The following is a 14882-nucleotide window of genomic DNA, read 5'->3' as shown; positions in this document are numbered from 1 at the left end:
CCAGGCATAAAGCCGAAGCTACACAGGAATGTCTTAAAAACAACAAAGTTAATGTCCTGGAGTGGCCAAGTCAGAGTCCAGACCTCAATGCAACTGGGAACTTGTAGCTGGACTTGAAAAGGGCTGTTCATTCATGATCCCCATGCATTCTGACAGAGCTTGAGCAGTTTTGTAAAGAAAAATGGGGAAACATTGCAGTGTCCAGATGTGCAAAGCTGATAGAGACCTATCCACACAGACTTGAGGTTGTAATTGCTGCCAAAGGTACATCTACTAAATACTGACTTGAAGGGGGTGAGTAATTATGCAATCACTTGCTTTGTGTTTAAAAATTGTAATAAATTTAGACCAATTTGTAGAAATTTGTTTTCACTTTGACACTAAAGATTCTTTTCTGTTGATCAGCGTCAAAAAAGCCAAATTAAGTCAATGTTGTAAAACAATAAAACATGAAAACTTCTAAAGGGGGTGAATACTTTTTATAGGCACTATATATTAAAATAAGGTAAAGAGGCTTACTTGCATGGCAGAATTCTGACCACATCGTTAGATTTGTATCCCTCGATACAGACTGCACAGTGATCGAATTCTGGATCTGTTTCCTGAAAAATGCAGTAAGATATAATTCAGTCAACACATATATTTAGAAAGGAGGATTCTAACAAAATTGTCCTTGCAATAATTTTCATCTACATAATGATACATCAGAATAAAACATTAAAATTCCTGCCAGAACCCGTCAGTAAGCCCAGCTTGCACATTTATCGGTGTGAGTAACGATAATTATAAATTAATAGTTTGTGTTTTATTGTCATTGTTTAAATGATACATCATACAGCACGGGAAAAGGCCCTTTGGTCCATCTTTTCCATGCTGGCTTTGATGCCTAATCCCATTTGCCCTCATTGTGTGCCATCAGTGCAGAGATGAGTAAAGCTCATGGAGCAGCGAGCTGAACCAGCCCATCCCTCTCCTCTGGCCTTGACACCCTGACCTTTCCAATCTGGCCGAATGCTTAAATCGTCTAAACCTCGGGTTGTTCCTTGCTCTTGGTACCAGGCCCTGCGACTTCAATAAACTCTTGGGTCTGGGCCCTGCTGCCTCAATTTTGGCCTGTGCCCGAACTTTCCAATTCAGTTGGGCAATTAAATCAATCAATCTACATGTAGATTGGGTGAACCAAATTGGTAAAGGTGCTGAGGAAGAGGATTTCTTGGAATGTATGTGGGATGGTTTTTTGAACCAACATGTCCAGGAACCAACTAGAGAGCAGGCTATTCTGGACTGGGTTTTGAGCAATGAGGAAGGGTTAATTAGCAATCTTGTCGTGAGAGGCCCCTTGGTTAAGAGTGACCATAATATGGTGGAATTCTTCATTAAGATGGAGAGTGACATAGTTTGTTCAGAAACAAAGGTTCTGAACTTAAAGAGGGGTAACTTTGAAGGTACGAGACGTGAATTAGCTAAGATAGACTGGCAAATGACACTTAAAGGATTGACGGTGGATATGCAATGGCAAGCATTTAAAGGTTGCATGGATGAACTACAACAATTGTTCATCCGAGTTTGGCAAAAGAATAAATCAAGGAAGGTAGTGCACCCGTGGCTGACAAGAGAAATTAGGGATAGTATCAATTCCAAGGAAGGAGCATACAAATTAGCCAGAGAAAGTGGCTCACCTGAGGACTGGGAGAAATTCAGAGTTCAGCAGAGGAGGACAAAGGGCTTAATTAGGAAGGGAAAAAAAGTTATGAGAGAAAACTGGCAGGGAACATAAAAACGGACTGTAAAAGCTTTTATAGATATGTAAAAAGAAAAAGACTGGTAAAGACAAATGTAGGTCCCCTGCAGACAGAAACAGGTGAATTGATTATGGGGAGCAAGGACATGGCAGACCAATTGAATAATTACTTTGGTTCTGTCTTCACTAAGGAGGACATAAATAATCTTCCAGAAATAGTAGGGGACAGAGGGTCCAGTGAGATGGAGGAACTGAGCGAAATACATGTTAGTTGGGAAGTGGTGTTAGGTAAATTGAAGGGATTGAAGGCAGATAAATCCCCAGGGCCAGATGGCCTGCATCCTAGAGTGCTTAAGGAAGTAGCCCAAGAAATAGTGGATGCATTAGTGATAATTTTTCATAACTCGTTAGATTCTGGACTAGTTCCTGAGGATTGGAGGGTGGCTAATGTAACTCCACTTTTTAAAAAAGGAGGGAGAGAGAAACCGGGGAATTATAGACTGGTTAGCCTAACGGTGGTGGGGAAACTGCTGGAGTCAGTTATCAAGGATGGGATAACAGCACATTTGGAAAGCGGTGAAATGATCGGACAAAGTCAGCATGGATTTGTGAAAGGAAAATCATGTCTGACGAATCTCATAGAATTTTTTGAGGATGTAACTAGTAGAGTGGATAGGGGAGAACCAGTGGATGTGGTATATTTGGATTTTCAAAAGGCTTTTGACAAGGTCCCACACAGGAGATTAGTGTGCAAACTTAAAGCACACGGTATTGGGGGTAAGGTATTGGTGTGGGTGGAGAATTGGTTAGCAGACAGGAAGCAAAGAGTGGGAATAAACGGGACCTTTTCAGAATGGCAGGCGGTGACTAGTGGGGTACTGCAAGGCTCAGTGCTGGGATCCCAGTTGTTTACAATATATATTAATGACTTGGATGAGGGAATTAAATGCAGCATCTCCAAGTTTGCGGATGACACGAAGCTGGGTGGCAGTGTTAGCTGTGAGGAGGATGCTAAGAGGATGCAGGGTGACTTGGATAGGTTGGGTGAGTGGGCAAGTTCATGGCAGATGCAATTTAATGTGGATAAATGTGAAGTTATCCACTTTGGTGGCAAAAATAGGAAAACAGATTATTATCTGAACGGTGGCCGATTAGGAAAAGGGGAGGTGCAACGAGACCTGGGTGTCATTATACACCAGTCATTGAAAGTGGGCATGCAGGTACAGCAGGCGGTGAAAAAGGCGAATGGTATGCTGGCATTTATAGCGAGAGGATTCGAGTACAGGAGCAGGGAAGTACTACTGCAGTTGTACAAGGCCTTGGTGAGACCACAACTGGAGTATTGTGTGCAGTTTTGGTCCCCTAATCTGAGGAAAGACATCCTTGCCATAGAGGGAGTACAAAGAAGGTTCACCAGATTGATTCCTGGGATGGCAGGACTTTCATATGAAGAAAGACTGGATGAACTGGGCTTGTACTCGTTGGAATTTAGAAGATTGAGGGGGGATCTGATTGAAACGTATAAGATCCTAAAGGGATTGGACAGGCTAGATGCAGGAAGATTGTTCCCGATGTTGGGGAAATCCAGAACGAGGGGCCACAGTTTGAGGATAGAGGGGAAGCCTTTTAGGACCGAGATTAGGAAAAACTTCTTCACACAGAGAGTGGTGAATCTGTGGAATTCTCTGCCACAGGAAACAGTTGAGGCCAGTTCATTGGCTATATTTAAGAAGGAGTTAGATATGGCCCTTGTGGCTACGGGGGTCAGGGAGTATGGAGGGAAGGCTGGGGCGGGGTTCTGAGTTGGATGATCAACCATGATCATAATAAATGGCGGTGCAGGCTCGAAGGGCCAAATGGCCTACTCCTGCTCCTATTTTTTATGTTTCTTTGTTTCTATGTTTCTAAATCTTGGGTCTTTCCTTGCTCTCAGGCCGGAGCTCTATTTCAGCTCTGCCTCATTGAATTACCTCCAAGTCTGCTGCAGCAATGGCCAAACATTGGCTCATTTCCCACACTCTGGCCTGGACCCTGCTACCTAGATTCAGCCCATACATGCATCACTGCAACTGTGCTGCACCTTCGAGACTTCAGTTCAAACCGCAAAAATGCCAGTGCCCCATATGTTACCACTTATAGGGCACAATGGACTTGCATCTCAAAGTCCCTCTGTACATTAATGCTCCTAAATTCCCTGCCATTTACAGTACATGCTTCAGCAGAATTTGACTTCTCAATTGATTGTGGACTTTAATAGAACATTCACCACCCAGGATATGCCCTCTTCTCATTACTACCATCAGGGAAGAGGTACAGGAGCCTGAAGACATACACTCCACATTCAGGAGCAGCTCCTTCCCCTCCGTCATCAGATTTCTGCATGGTCCATAGCTCGCTATTTCACTCTCCTTTTGTACTATTTATGTTCTTGTAATTTATTGTAAATTTTGTGTATTGCACTGTACTACAACAGCAAAACAACAAATTTCACTGATGATAAACCTGATTCCTACAAAGTGTAGTGGATATGGCCCAGTCCATCAGTGGTAAAGCTTCCCACAACTGAGCAGGATTCATCATCACATCCCCCCACCATCCAGGTCATGTTCTCTTCCTGATGTTGTGATCAGGAAGATGATACAGGGGCCTCAGGACCCACACCTTCAGGTTCAAGAACAGTTATTACCCCTCAACTATCCGGCCCTTGAACCAAAGAGGATAACTTCACTCACCCCAATATGAAATTTTCCCACTACCTACAGACCCACTTTCAAGGACTCTTTAATCTTATTTTCTTGAAATTGATTGCTTATTTATTTCTACTATTTCTGCTTTATTCTTCTATATTTGCACAATTTGTTGTGTCTTGCACATTGGTTGTTTGTCTGTCCTGTTGGGTGTGGTCTTTTATTTATTATTATTATTTCTTTCTTTTTGTATTTGCAGTTGGTTGTCTTGCACACTGACTGAATGTCCAACCTGATGTGGTCTTTTATTGATTCTATTATGGTTATTATTCTATTATGAATTTGTGTATGCCCACAAGAAAATGAATCTTGGGGTCATAAGTGATGACATGTATGTACCTTGATAATAAATTTGCTTTGGACTTTGAAACATCGGCTGTTTTTTTCTTCCATATGAAGAGAGCCACTGAAGAAAGATTAACTTTATTTGTCACATGTACATCAAAATATTGCAACAGCCAGTAAAAATGACAAACGAGAAAATCTGCAGATGCTGGAAATCTGAGCAACACACACAAAATGCTGGAGGAACTCAGCAGGCCAGGCAACATCTGTGGAAAAATGTACAGACGATGTTTTGGGCTGAAACCCTTCCTAAAATGTTGACTGTACTTTTTTCCATATATGCTTGGTGCAGCCTGCAAGTGTCGCCACACTTCTGGTGTCAACACAGCATGCCCATGATTTACTAACCCTAACCTGTACATCTTCCAGTTGGGAGGAGACTCAAGCACCTAGAGGAACCCCATATGGTCATGGGGAAGAATGTACAAACTCTTTAAAGATAGTGGTGGGAATTGAGCCCCAATCGCTGGAACTGTACCATGTCACAATGTCACAGTGAATGTAGAAAGGAGAATTAACATGAGAGTCAACTGAAAGCTCAGGGATGCCTTTGTGAAGAGGTTACCCAATCTGAATTTGATTTGTAGAGGAGACCATACAGTGAGAAGTGAACTGAGACTAAGTTGCCTTGGTGGATGGAGGCAGATGGTTGTAGTGGAATGGTGCTGATCAGACTGGAAGTTTGTAACAAGTGTTGTACCCCAAGGAACACTTCTCTCACCTCTGTTGTTTGCATGTCTTGGATGAGAATGTAGGTGGTTTGATGAGTAAGTTTGCTGAGATGAAGATTGGTGGAGTCGTAGATAGCGCGGAAGGTTATGCAGGACAGATAGTTGGATGGAGCAGTAGCAGATGGAATTTAATCCGGACAAGAGTGAGGTAATGCACAATCAGGATTAAAGTTCAAAGTAAACTTATTATCAAAGTACATAAATGTCACCATATATAATCCCGAGATTCATTTCCTTGCAGCCACACTAAGTAAATCCAAGAAACATAATACAATTAGCATCAGCTTATAACCTATAGCATCAGAGGTCCCAAAACACGAGATCAATGTTATACTAAGATGAGGAATGCTACCGTTCCATGTCCGGACCGCATTTCAGTAAATTGGGCACGGTTTACTTCAATCAAGCCTGGTTGAAGTCCCCGACTATGACTTGCAATGCGTCAAAATGGACTTGTTTATTGTTTTGGGTTGGAACCCTACATCTTTTCAAATCATCAACAGTTCCAATAAAGAAGAAAAAAAAGACTTTTTCCTCTTTCCACTGCTACCGGAAATTTATAGCTATTTTGTTGTGAGATAGCTCAAGGGCTTGAAAAACAAACCAGGAGAACACGTGAATATAAAGGAAAATCGTAATTGGTTGTTCATCTTGCACTGATTTATATGAGATTCATTACCAGTCTATAATTTCACAGGACAAGTGAATCACTCTCATTCAAAGGATTCACTCACTCACCATACATAAATTATAAACATTTTGTAAGCTGTAATGGTAACTATTGATAGAGCACTTTTCATATAGATAATGCAATTCAAAGTGTTTTACAATGGGATACAGTGCAAACGTGAAAATAAAAAGATGAAAAACAAGAATAAGTAGGTTTTGAGCTAGTGTTTAAAGTCTGTATCCCTTATAGTTTTAGATACTGAATTCCACAGTTCTGGAGCATAGTTCAAAAAAGCTGACCTGACCATCTTTTGAGGGAGATTTAAGAAACAAGCAGAAGAAGACCTAAGAGCTCAAGTAGGATTATAAAACGAAAACACTTCTGTAATGTACTCTGGTTCCAGACCATAAGGAGCTTTAAAATCAAATAAGAGAACTTCTAAAAGGTAAAGGAACCCAATGCAGGGTAGCTAGTATGGGACTGATATGTTCCCTCATCCTGGTTTTGGTTAAAAGACTAGCAGTGGTGTTCTGAATAAGTTGAAATTTGTAAATACTGTTTTGGAAGGCCAGTAAAAAGTACATTGTAGTAACCTAGTCTGTTGGATATAAAGGTGTGAATTAGTCTTTCAGAATCATTATGTGACAGAAACAAATGTACCTTTGCAATATCTCCTAAGTGTAGAAATGCTGCTGTGGTCACTTTCTAGCATTTAACCACAGTTCCAAGTCTGTCTAACATTATAAACAACAAAATGTTGTGAAGTGCAATGATGTTTGCAGACAGATGAAGAATACCACAAATTATGTTAGCCTTGTGTTGCAGCATAAACACAAGCAGAAAGCCATGGGTTATGCACTACTCAAGAAAGGAGCACAGAATACAGGTGACACAACACACTGTATAATTTTGCAGATGAAATGTGAAACTAGGCTCTGTCATGGAAGCCAAGTCATTGGGTATATTTATAGTGGAGGTTGATGGGTTCTTGATTAGTCAGGGCATTAAAGGTTATGGGGAGAAGGCAGGAGAATGGGGTTGAGAGAGATAATAAACCACCTGTGACGGAATGGTAGAATAGACTTGATAGTCTGAATGGCCTAATTCTGCTCCTCTGTCTAATGGTCTCTAAGTCAGCAATAATAAACCTGATTATGGAAACCAGAGAAGCAGGAGGGTGGAGCAGCGAGGGAGAGGATGAGGAAGGGGGTCAAAGGGAGGAGACAGACCAGGACCAGATGATGGGCTGAATAGTCCAATTCTGCTCCAATGTCTTTATGGTCTGACATCGCAGAGGGGTGTAAGGGTTTGAATAACACTATTTGTAGTAGAGTTAGTATCTACAGTACCATTTTTTTCTACTCAGTCAATGCCTGAAATATATTATTTGGAGATTTACTACTCCTTAAGTGGTCTAGCTCTGCAAACTGCCTGCCACGTTTTCTCCATTAAAACACTTCAGAAGTACTTTATTGCTTCAAAGTAAATGTATTATTAAAGTACATATGTCACCACATACAACCATAAGATTCATTTTCTTACAGGCATTCACAGTAGAATATAAAATGCAGTAGAATTAATGAAAAGCTACACACAAACATGGACTGATAAGCAACAAATGTGCAAAAGAAAATAAACTCTGCAAATATAAAAATAAACAAATAATAAATGAATAAAATAAGACTATGAACATAAGTTGTAGAGTACTAGACAGTCAGTCCAAAGGTTGTGTTCAATGATCTGTTCAAAGTTGAGGTGGGTGAAATTATCCCTTCTGGTCCAGAAGCTTGATGGTTAAGGGGTAATAACTGCTCCTGAACCTGGTGGTGTAAGTCCTGAGGCTCCTGTACCTCCTGTCTGATGGCAGAAGCGAGATAAGAGGATGGCCTGGGTGATGGGGGTCCACGATGACAGATGGATAAGATCTACAGTGAGATTCAAAGGCCAGGAAGGTGGTTCTGCAATGCTTTGTGGATAGCAAAGGGGATGATGAAGCACAGGAGGTGTCATGGTCATCCTCTGAAACCAAAGAAACTCCATTTTTGATGACTACTCCTACTAGACCCAGACTTCTGAGGTCGAGAGAGTGGAAATGCCCCAGTGTAACAGCTTGTCTACTTTAAAAACTCGCCCGCACAGGCTTCCTGTCATTGTCAGGCGTGGCAGAACACCACCATTCTGCATTACCAAAGTGTGGTGTGTTTTCCCAGGGACAGACTGAGCTGGCAATTACTCACATTTACACACAGCTTCATCACATCTCATTAAAGTTACAAAGCATTGACAAAATTGATTCTTCTGAAGTGCAATGAGTTATGAGGCAAACAGCAATGAGGGAATTTCAATACAGCTGGTTTGGGAAAGTTAGCCATTAGTTATATAAATCTCCCTTCTCTGTGCGATAGGGTTGCTAACATCCAACCAAACTAACATCTGGAGTCCTGATTTAAGACCACATCTGGTAATGCAGTACTTCTTAAGTACTGCAATGCAGATTGTAGCACTTTTTAAACTAACAAAATGTGACTATAAATGAGGCTGTTCTGATATGCTTCTTATTAGTAGTGGAAGTGCCTATTCTGTGGATACTAAGACTTGCTAAGTTTAAACTTGTAACACTGACGTAAGTTTCAAACTTCTGGGATTGCACCTCTGGCACACCTCTCATGATCCCAGAAAATATCCGACACAATCAGGAAAGCTCACCAACGCCTAGAGCTGGACTACTTGCATCTACACTTGTGTAATTCAACAGCTGCACAGTATGGAGCATTCTGACAAGTTGCATCACTGCTTGGTATGGAAACTGCACTGCAGTGGATAGGAAGGCTCTATAATGGGTAGTTGAAACTGCGCAATGCATTACCGGCACCAGCCTACCCACCATCAAGAACATGTAGTTATATAGCATCCACGTCAGGATCACCAGACTCAAAAACAGTTACGTTCCCCAAGTAGTAAGGCTGATCAACACCTTCACCCACAACCCCCACCCTCCCCAACACTCCCACCCACCACTACTTTATCATTTCCTGTCAGAGTCACTCCTGTGCCTAGCATTACTTTATGGATATACAATCTATGTGTATAAGTTATCTTATCCTATTTTTTCATTATTATTGTGTTCTTTATCTTATTGTGTGTGTTCTTTATTGTGCTGCATTGGATCCGGAGTAACAATTAATCTGTTCTCCTTTACACATGTATACAGGAAATTACATTAAACAATCTGGACTCTTGAAAGAGCAGCTGAAGTGCACTTTAACAATGCCTGACTGTTTCCAGTAGAACAAACACCATCTGGACAAAACAATATTATTTTTTCCTTTGCAGTGCCAAGAAACAAAAAGTCTGCACAATTATGACAGTTTAAAATATTCACAATTCAGTTTTACTTAATGGGGTTGTTCATAGAGGTGTGTTTTAAGTCCCCAACACAGAACATTACAGCACAGTGCAGGCTCTTCGGTCTATCATGTTTTAAAGAATCTTAGACAAGACAATAAGATAAGGCATAGGAGCAGAATTAGTCCATTCAGCCCATCAAGTCTTATTTATTATCCCTCTCAATTTCAATCTCCTGACTTCTCCCTGTAGCCTTTGACACCCTGTCTAATCACAAAACTATCAGGTCCACTTTAAATATACCCAATGACTTGGTCTCCACAACCATCTGTGGTAATTCATTCCAAAGATTCACTGCACTCTGGCTAATGGAATTGCTCTTAATCTCTGTTCTGAATGGACATCCCTCTATTCTAAGAGTGTGGTTACTGGTCCTAGACTCTCCCACTATAGGAAACATCCTCTCTACATCCACTCTATCTGGATCCTTCAATATTCAATAGGTTTCAATGAAACCCCCCTTCATGCTTCTAAACACCAAAGCTATTGAATGCTCCTCATATTTTAACTTCTTCATTCTCCAAGTGGTTCATGTATGAAGGAAAAATGGAGGGTTATGTAGGAGGGAAGCGTATGATTGATATTGGAGTAGGTTAAAAAGTTGACACAACATCATGGGCTGAAGGACCTGTACTGTGTTGTAACGTTGTACGTTAAATGCTTCTTCCCAAATTCTATCTTATGCAATCATTGGCATTTGGTTTCCTCTTGCATGAACCAGAATTGCAGATATATCCATACATAACAAACCCAAGTACCAAGCCTTGGCTTACTTCAACAGAACTGATAAACACAATTTAGCCATGGATGTGGAGTATCAATTATCACTTACCTTATCTCCCCTTTTAACTGTCCTTGTGGTTAACTTCTTGATGGCTTTGTTGGCAATATCTCCCAAATGTCGCTAGATTTGTGAAAGAAAGAAAATTAACATCAATACCAAGTTTAATTTGAAAATAAAACTGCAAGGCTAAAAAAAATAACTGATTTTTGATAACTATGTCTGATTTGACCTTAAAAGAAAATGATTAATTTAATCATTCAATTGGGGCAGCAGGATCAATACTCAGTTCCAAGGATCTACATTTTAGACTGTGCTAAGCTAAAATAGAGAACCTTAATCAAGATAGCGTTACAGGTCCTCCAACCAACCAACCTATGGTTTAGGCAGCCAGAAGCTGCCTAGGACATCTGTGATCCTCTGTTAGAAGCAGACGACTGCTTAGTTGTGAAATGCCTCACTAGTTAAAGACTTGTAGAGGTATAGAATCTTAGAAACAGGCCATATGGCCCATCTAGTCTGTACTGAACTCGTCCCATCGACCTGCACCTGGACCATAGCCATCCTTACCCCTCCCAACCATGTACTTATCAAAACTTCTCTTAAATATCACAATCAAACCTACATCCATCACTTCTGCTGGCAGCTCGTTCCACACTCTCACCACCCTCTGAGTGAAGGGGTTCCTCCTCAGGTTCACCTTAAACATTTCACCTTTCACTCTTAATCCATACCTTCTAGTTCTAGTCTCACCCAACCTCGGTGGAGAAAGCCTGTTTGCGTTTACCCTGTCTATACTCCTCCCTTCTGAACTAAAAGGTAACCCATATTCTACTTTTTTATTACTCTGTAAATATTATCCTATCTTAAATCTCACTAAGGTCACAGACATTCCTGTGCCTAGTGTCACTTTATGGACATACAATTGTGGTATATAAGCTACCTTGTCTATTTATATTTATTGTATTTTTTTATTGGGTTCGTTATCTTATTGTGTTTTTTGTGCTGCACTGGATCCGGAGTAACAATTATTTTGTTCTCCTTTACGTTTGTGTGCTGGAAATGACTTCAAACGATTTTAAATCTTACCAAATTTCAAAGCAATTCCCTGAAGGGAACATAATTCAAATGTTCCTTAAAATGGTACAATAATATTCAGAACGGTGTTCTCCAAACTCACTGTTGAGAGAACAAAGTGTTAAACGCAGGAGACTGAGGGTGAGAGTGATAATAAATCAGCCATGACAGGATGGCAGAGCAGACTCGAGCTGAATGGCTAAATTCTGCCCCTATGTCTTATGGTCTTATGGTCTTATGGACATACAGCATCCTGTAACTACACATGCAGAGATAACAAAGAGCCTAGTTACACCAGAGATTTTATGCAGGAATTTATTCTAACCTGAAAAATCTTTACTCTTCATAACTCACACTGCAGTTTTGTTCAGTATGATTATCCAACAATGAACCATTCTCTGATATCAGGTGTAAAGTTACAAACAAATAACCTCTGAAATCTTATATTAGAACATTCACAGTTAATGCGCTTAAATACTCGATAAAGTACCATGTATTTCAGCACTCTACATTACTTTCCTGGACATTTACACAAATATGATACCTCATTTCCCTACATAATTATCTGTCCAAGTTGCAATGTAAATACTATATTAACACAAGAGATTCTGCAGATGCTGGAAGTTCAGAGCAACACACACAAAATGCTGGAGGAACTCAGCAGGTCAGGCAGCATCAATAAAGGGGAATTAATGACCGATATTTTGGACTGAGACTCTTCATCGGTACTCTCCAAAGATGCTGCATCACTGCTGAGTTCCTCCAGCATTGTGTGTGTGTGTGTGTTACTTTAAGCACTAAATTCATTTTGGTTAGTTTTCAGAATAATCAAGACAATTTACCAGTTTAAATCCAGTTTATAAGGAAAGATTGGAGAAACTTGGGACATGTTATCTTAAATGTTTGAGAGTTTAGAGAGCTTGCAAATGATTTTTAAAACAGGAGTACAAAATGAGAAGCTGAAACATTATTCTACATAAAGTTGTTGACAGAAACTCGGGGGAATAGGATTGGGTGTAATTGAGCAATAGATAAGTTTCAAGTTCAAGTTTAATTGTCATTCAACAAAACAGCATTCCTCTACAAATTTCTGGCATCAGAAATCTTTCATTTAGTTTGAATGTGTGGAATAAACAGATGACGACTTCTGAGAAATCAGAAAGAAATCTCGGAATCAATCAGAAATTATTTATGAGATATAATGAGAAGACTGGATGAAGCAAGAAGGATCAAATACCCTTCCTTAGTTACAATAATCCTGTGAATGTGTACAGCATTTAGACAAGACATAATGACACAGGAACATGATAGGATTTACAGCACAGAATGCAAGTACGTTGCTTGGTTCTTTGACTTTGTACTGGGAAGATTACAGCCCATAATGTTCATTGACTCATTTCTTTTAAAAAGAGTGATAACAATTTAACCCAATGGGGTGATTCTTTTTCCATCAAAATTACATAACTTTCAAAAACTATACTTCGTTAGGAGCTTGAAGAGATTTGGTATGTCATCAAATACACTCAAAGACTTCTATCAATATACCATGGAGAGCATTCTGACAGGCTGCATCACTGTCTGGTTTTGGGGGAGGGGGCGGTGCTATTGCACAAGACCAAAAGAAGCTGCAGAGGGTTGTAAATTTAGTCGGCTCCATCTTGGGTACTAGCCTACAAAGTACCCAGGACATCTTCAAGGAGTGGTGCCAGAAAGACAGCATCCATTATTAAGTACCTCCAGCACCCAGGGCATGCCCTTTTCTCACTGTTACCATCAGGTAGGAAATACAGAAGCCTGAAGGCTCACACTCAGCGATTCCGGAATAGCTTCTTCCCCTCTGCCATCTGATTCTGAAATGAACATTGAACCCTTGAACACTACCTCATTTTTAAACTATATATTATTGCTGTTTTTGTACGATTTTTAATCTATTCAATATACGTAATTGATCTAGTCATTTATTTATTATATTTTTTCCTTCTATATTATGTATTGCACAGAGCTGCTGTTGCTACATTAACAAATTTCATGACACATGCTGTTGATAATAAACCTGATTCTGAATTACAAAATTCTGTTATGACAATTTGTCAGTCAAAATTTTATGCTTTTAGATACAATTGAACTTCTAAAAATTCTCTTTAAAAACATGTTGGGAAATATGTCATTGTTTATTGGGGAAGATTTCTTGGATTATAAGAAGTTACGGACTGCCGAATTGCTTTTCAGCTTTCTGTGGAGCAAAAAACCTCCGCTGCCCCTTCCAACTTCTGCATTGCCAGATAAGATCCAAAGGCTTGGAGAAATAGGGCTTGGAGAAAATCTCTTGCAGCTGTTGAAATTTATGTGAATAAAGGATTACAATGAAGGTGAGAAACTTTCAAAGATCAAACTTAAAGGTAGAGCACAAGGTCAATGGCAGTATTCTTAGCAGTCTAGAGGAAGAGGGATTTTAGAGTCTAAGTTCATCGATTCCTTAAAGTCACCACGCAAGTTAACAGCATGGTTAACAGGTGTATGGTGTGTTGGGGGACTAAGTTCAAGAGCCATGAGGTAATGTTGCAATTCTATAAAACCCTGGTTAGACCACACTTGGAATATTATGTTAATTTCCGATCACTTCCTTATAGGATGTGGAACCATTAGAGAGGATGAAGAGGAGATTTACCAGGATTTTGCCTGGATTAGAGAGTATGTCCTATGAGAATAGGTTGAGCGAGCTAGGGCTTTTCTCTTTGGAATGAACGAGGATGAGAGGTGACTTGATGATAAGAGGCATAGATTGAGTGGACAGCCAGGGACTTCTAGCCAGGGTGAAAATGACCAATACCAATTTGTCAAGTAGGGTACTGTGCACAATTCTGATTTGATAGAGACAGATGTGAGAGTACAGAGGAACATCTGGAGAAACTTCTGAAATGCCCACTTCGCAGCCACTGCTACTGTGTGGTCTGGAATCTCCAGAGAAGAAGGCCCCGAATCCTCAGCTTTGCTTATTTCTGCGGCTGGGGCGAGGTCGAAGGTGCTTGGCAGAGGATGGCGCTCGGGAGGCTGTATCTGAGGGGCTGGTCGGAGACTCAAAGTTTTCGGACGGACGGACGGACTCAGTGTCGGCTGTGGTCGGGTGCTTCCAATGCATCAGCAGTTGTCAGTGCCTGGAGGTTTATGGCAGGGAGTTTCTCTCTTTGCCATCTGCTATCAGGGACTTGGGAGTCAATCGGGACTTTGACTCTTTTTTTTACTGTGCCCATGGTCTGCTCTTTATCAAATTATGGTATTGCTTTGCACTGCTGTAACTATATGTTATAATTATGTGGTTCTGTCAGTGTTAGTCTTTGGTTTGTCCTGTTTTTCTGTGATATCACTCTGGAGGAACATTGTATAA

The 14882-nt window shown here is 40.4% G+C and overlaps 1 protein-coding gene across 2 annotated transcripts in view; it reads right to left on the bottom strand.

Annotated features, from left to right (window-relative positions):
- Nucleotides 1-14882, bottom strand: part of rnf130 (ring finger protein 130) — a 156238-nt gene that overhangs the window by 42952 nt on the left and 98404 nt on the right. For both annotated transcript variants that reach the window (XM_072264105.1, XM_072264103.1), the window contains exons 3-4: nt 10472-10543; nt 520-602 (exon numbers count right to left, since the gene is read on the bottom strand). In XM_072264105.1, the coding sequence (XP_072120206.1) occupies nt 520-602; nt 10472-10543 (155 nt within the window). The remainder of the gene's footprint in view (nt 1-519; nt 603-10471; nt 10544-14882) is intronic.

This window comes from Mobula birostris, chromosome 7 (genome assembly GCF_030028105.1).
Source record: "Mobula birostris isolate sMobBir1 chromosome 7, sMobBir1.hap1, whole genome shotgun sequence".
Classification (NCBI taxonomy): domain Eukaryota; kingdom Metazoa; phylum Chordata; class Chondrichthyes; order Myliobatiformes; family Myliobatidae; genus Mobula; species Mobula birostris.
The sequence above is the reverse complement of the archived record's forward strand: the minus strand, read 5'-3'. Positions and strand labels throughout refer to the sequence as shown.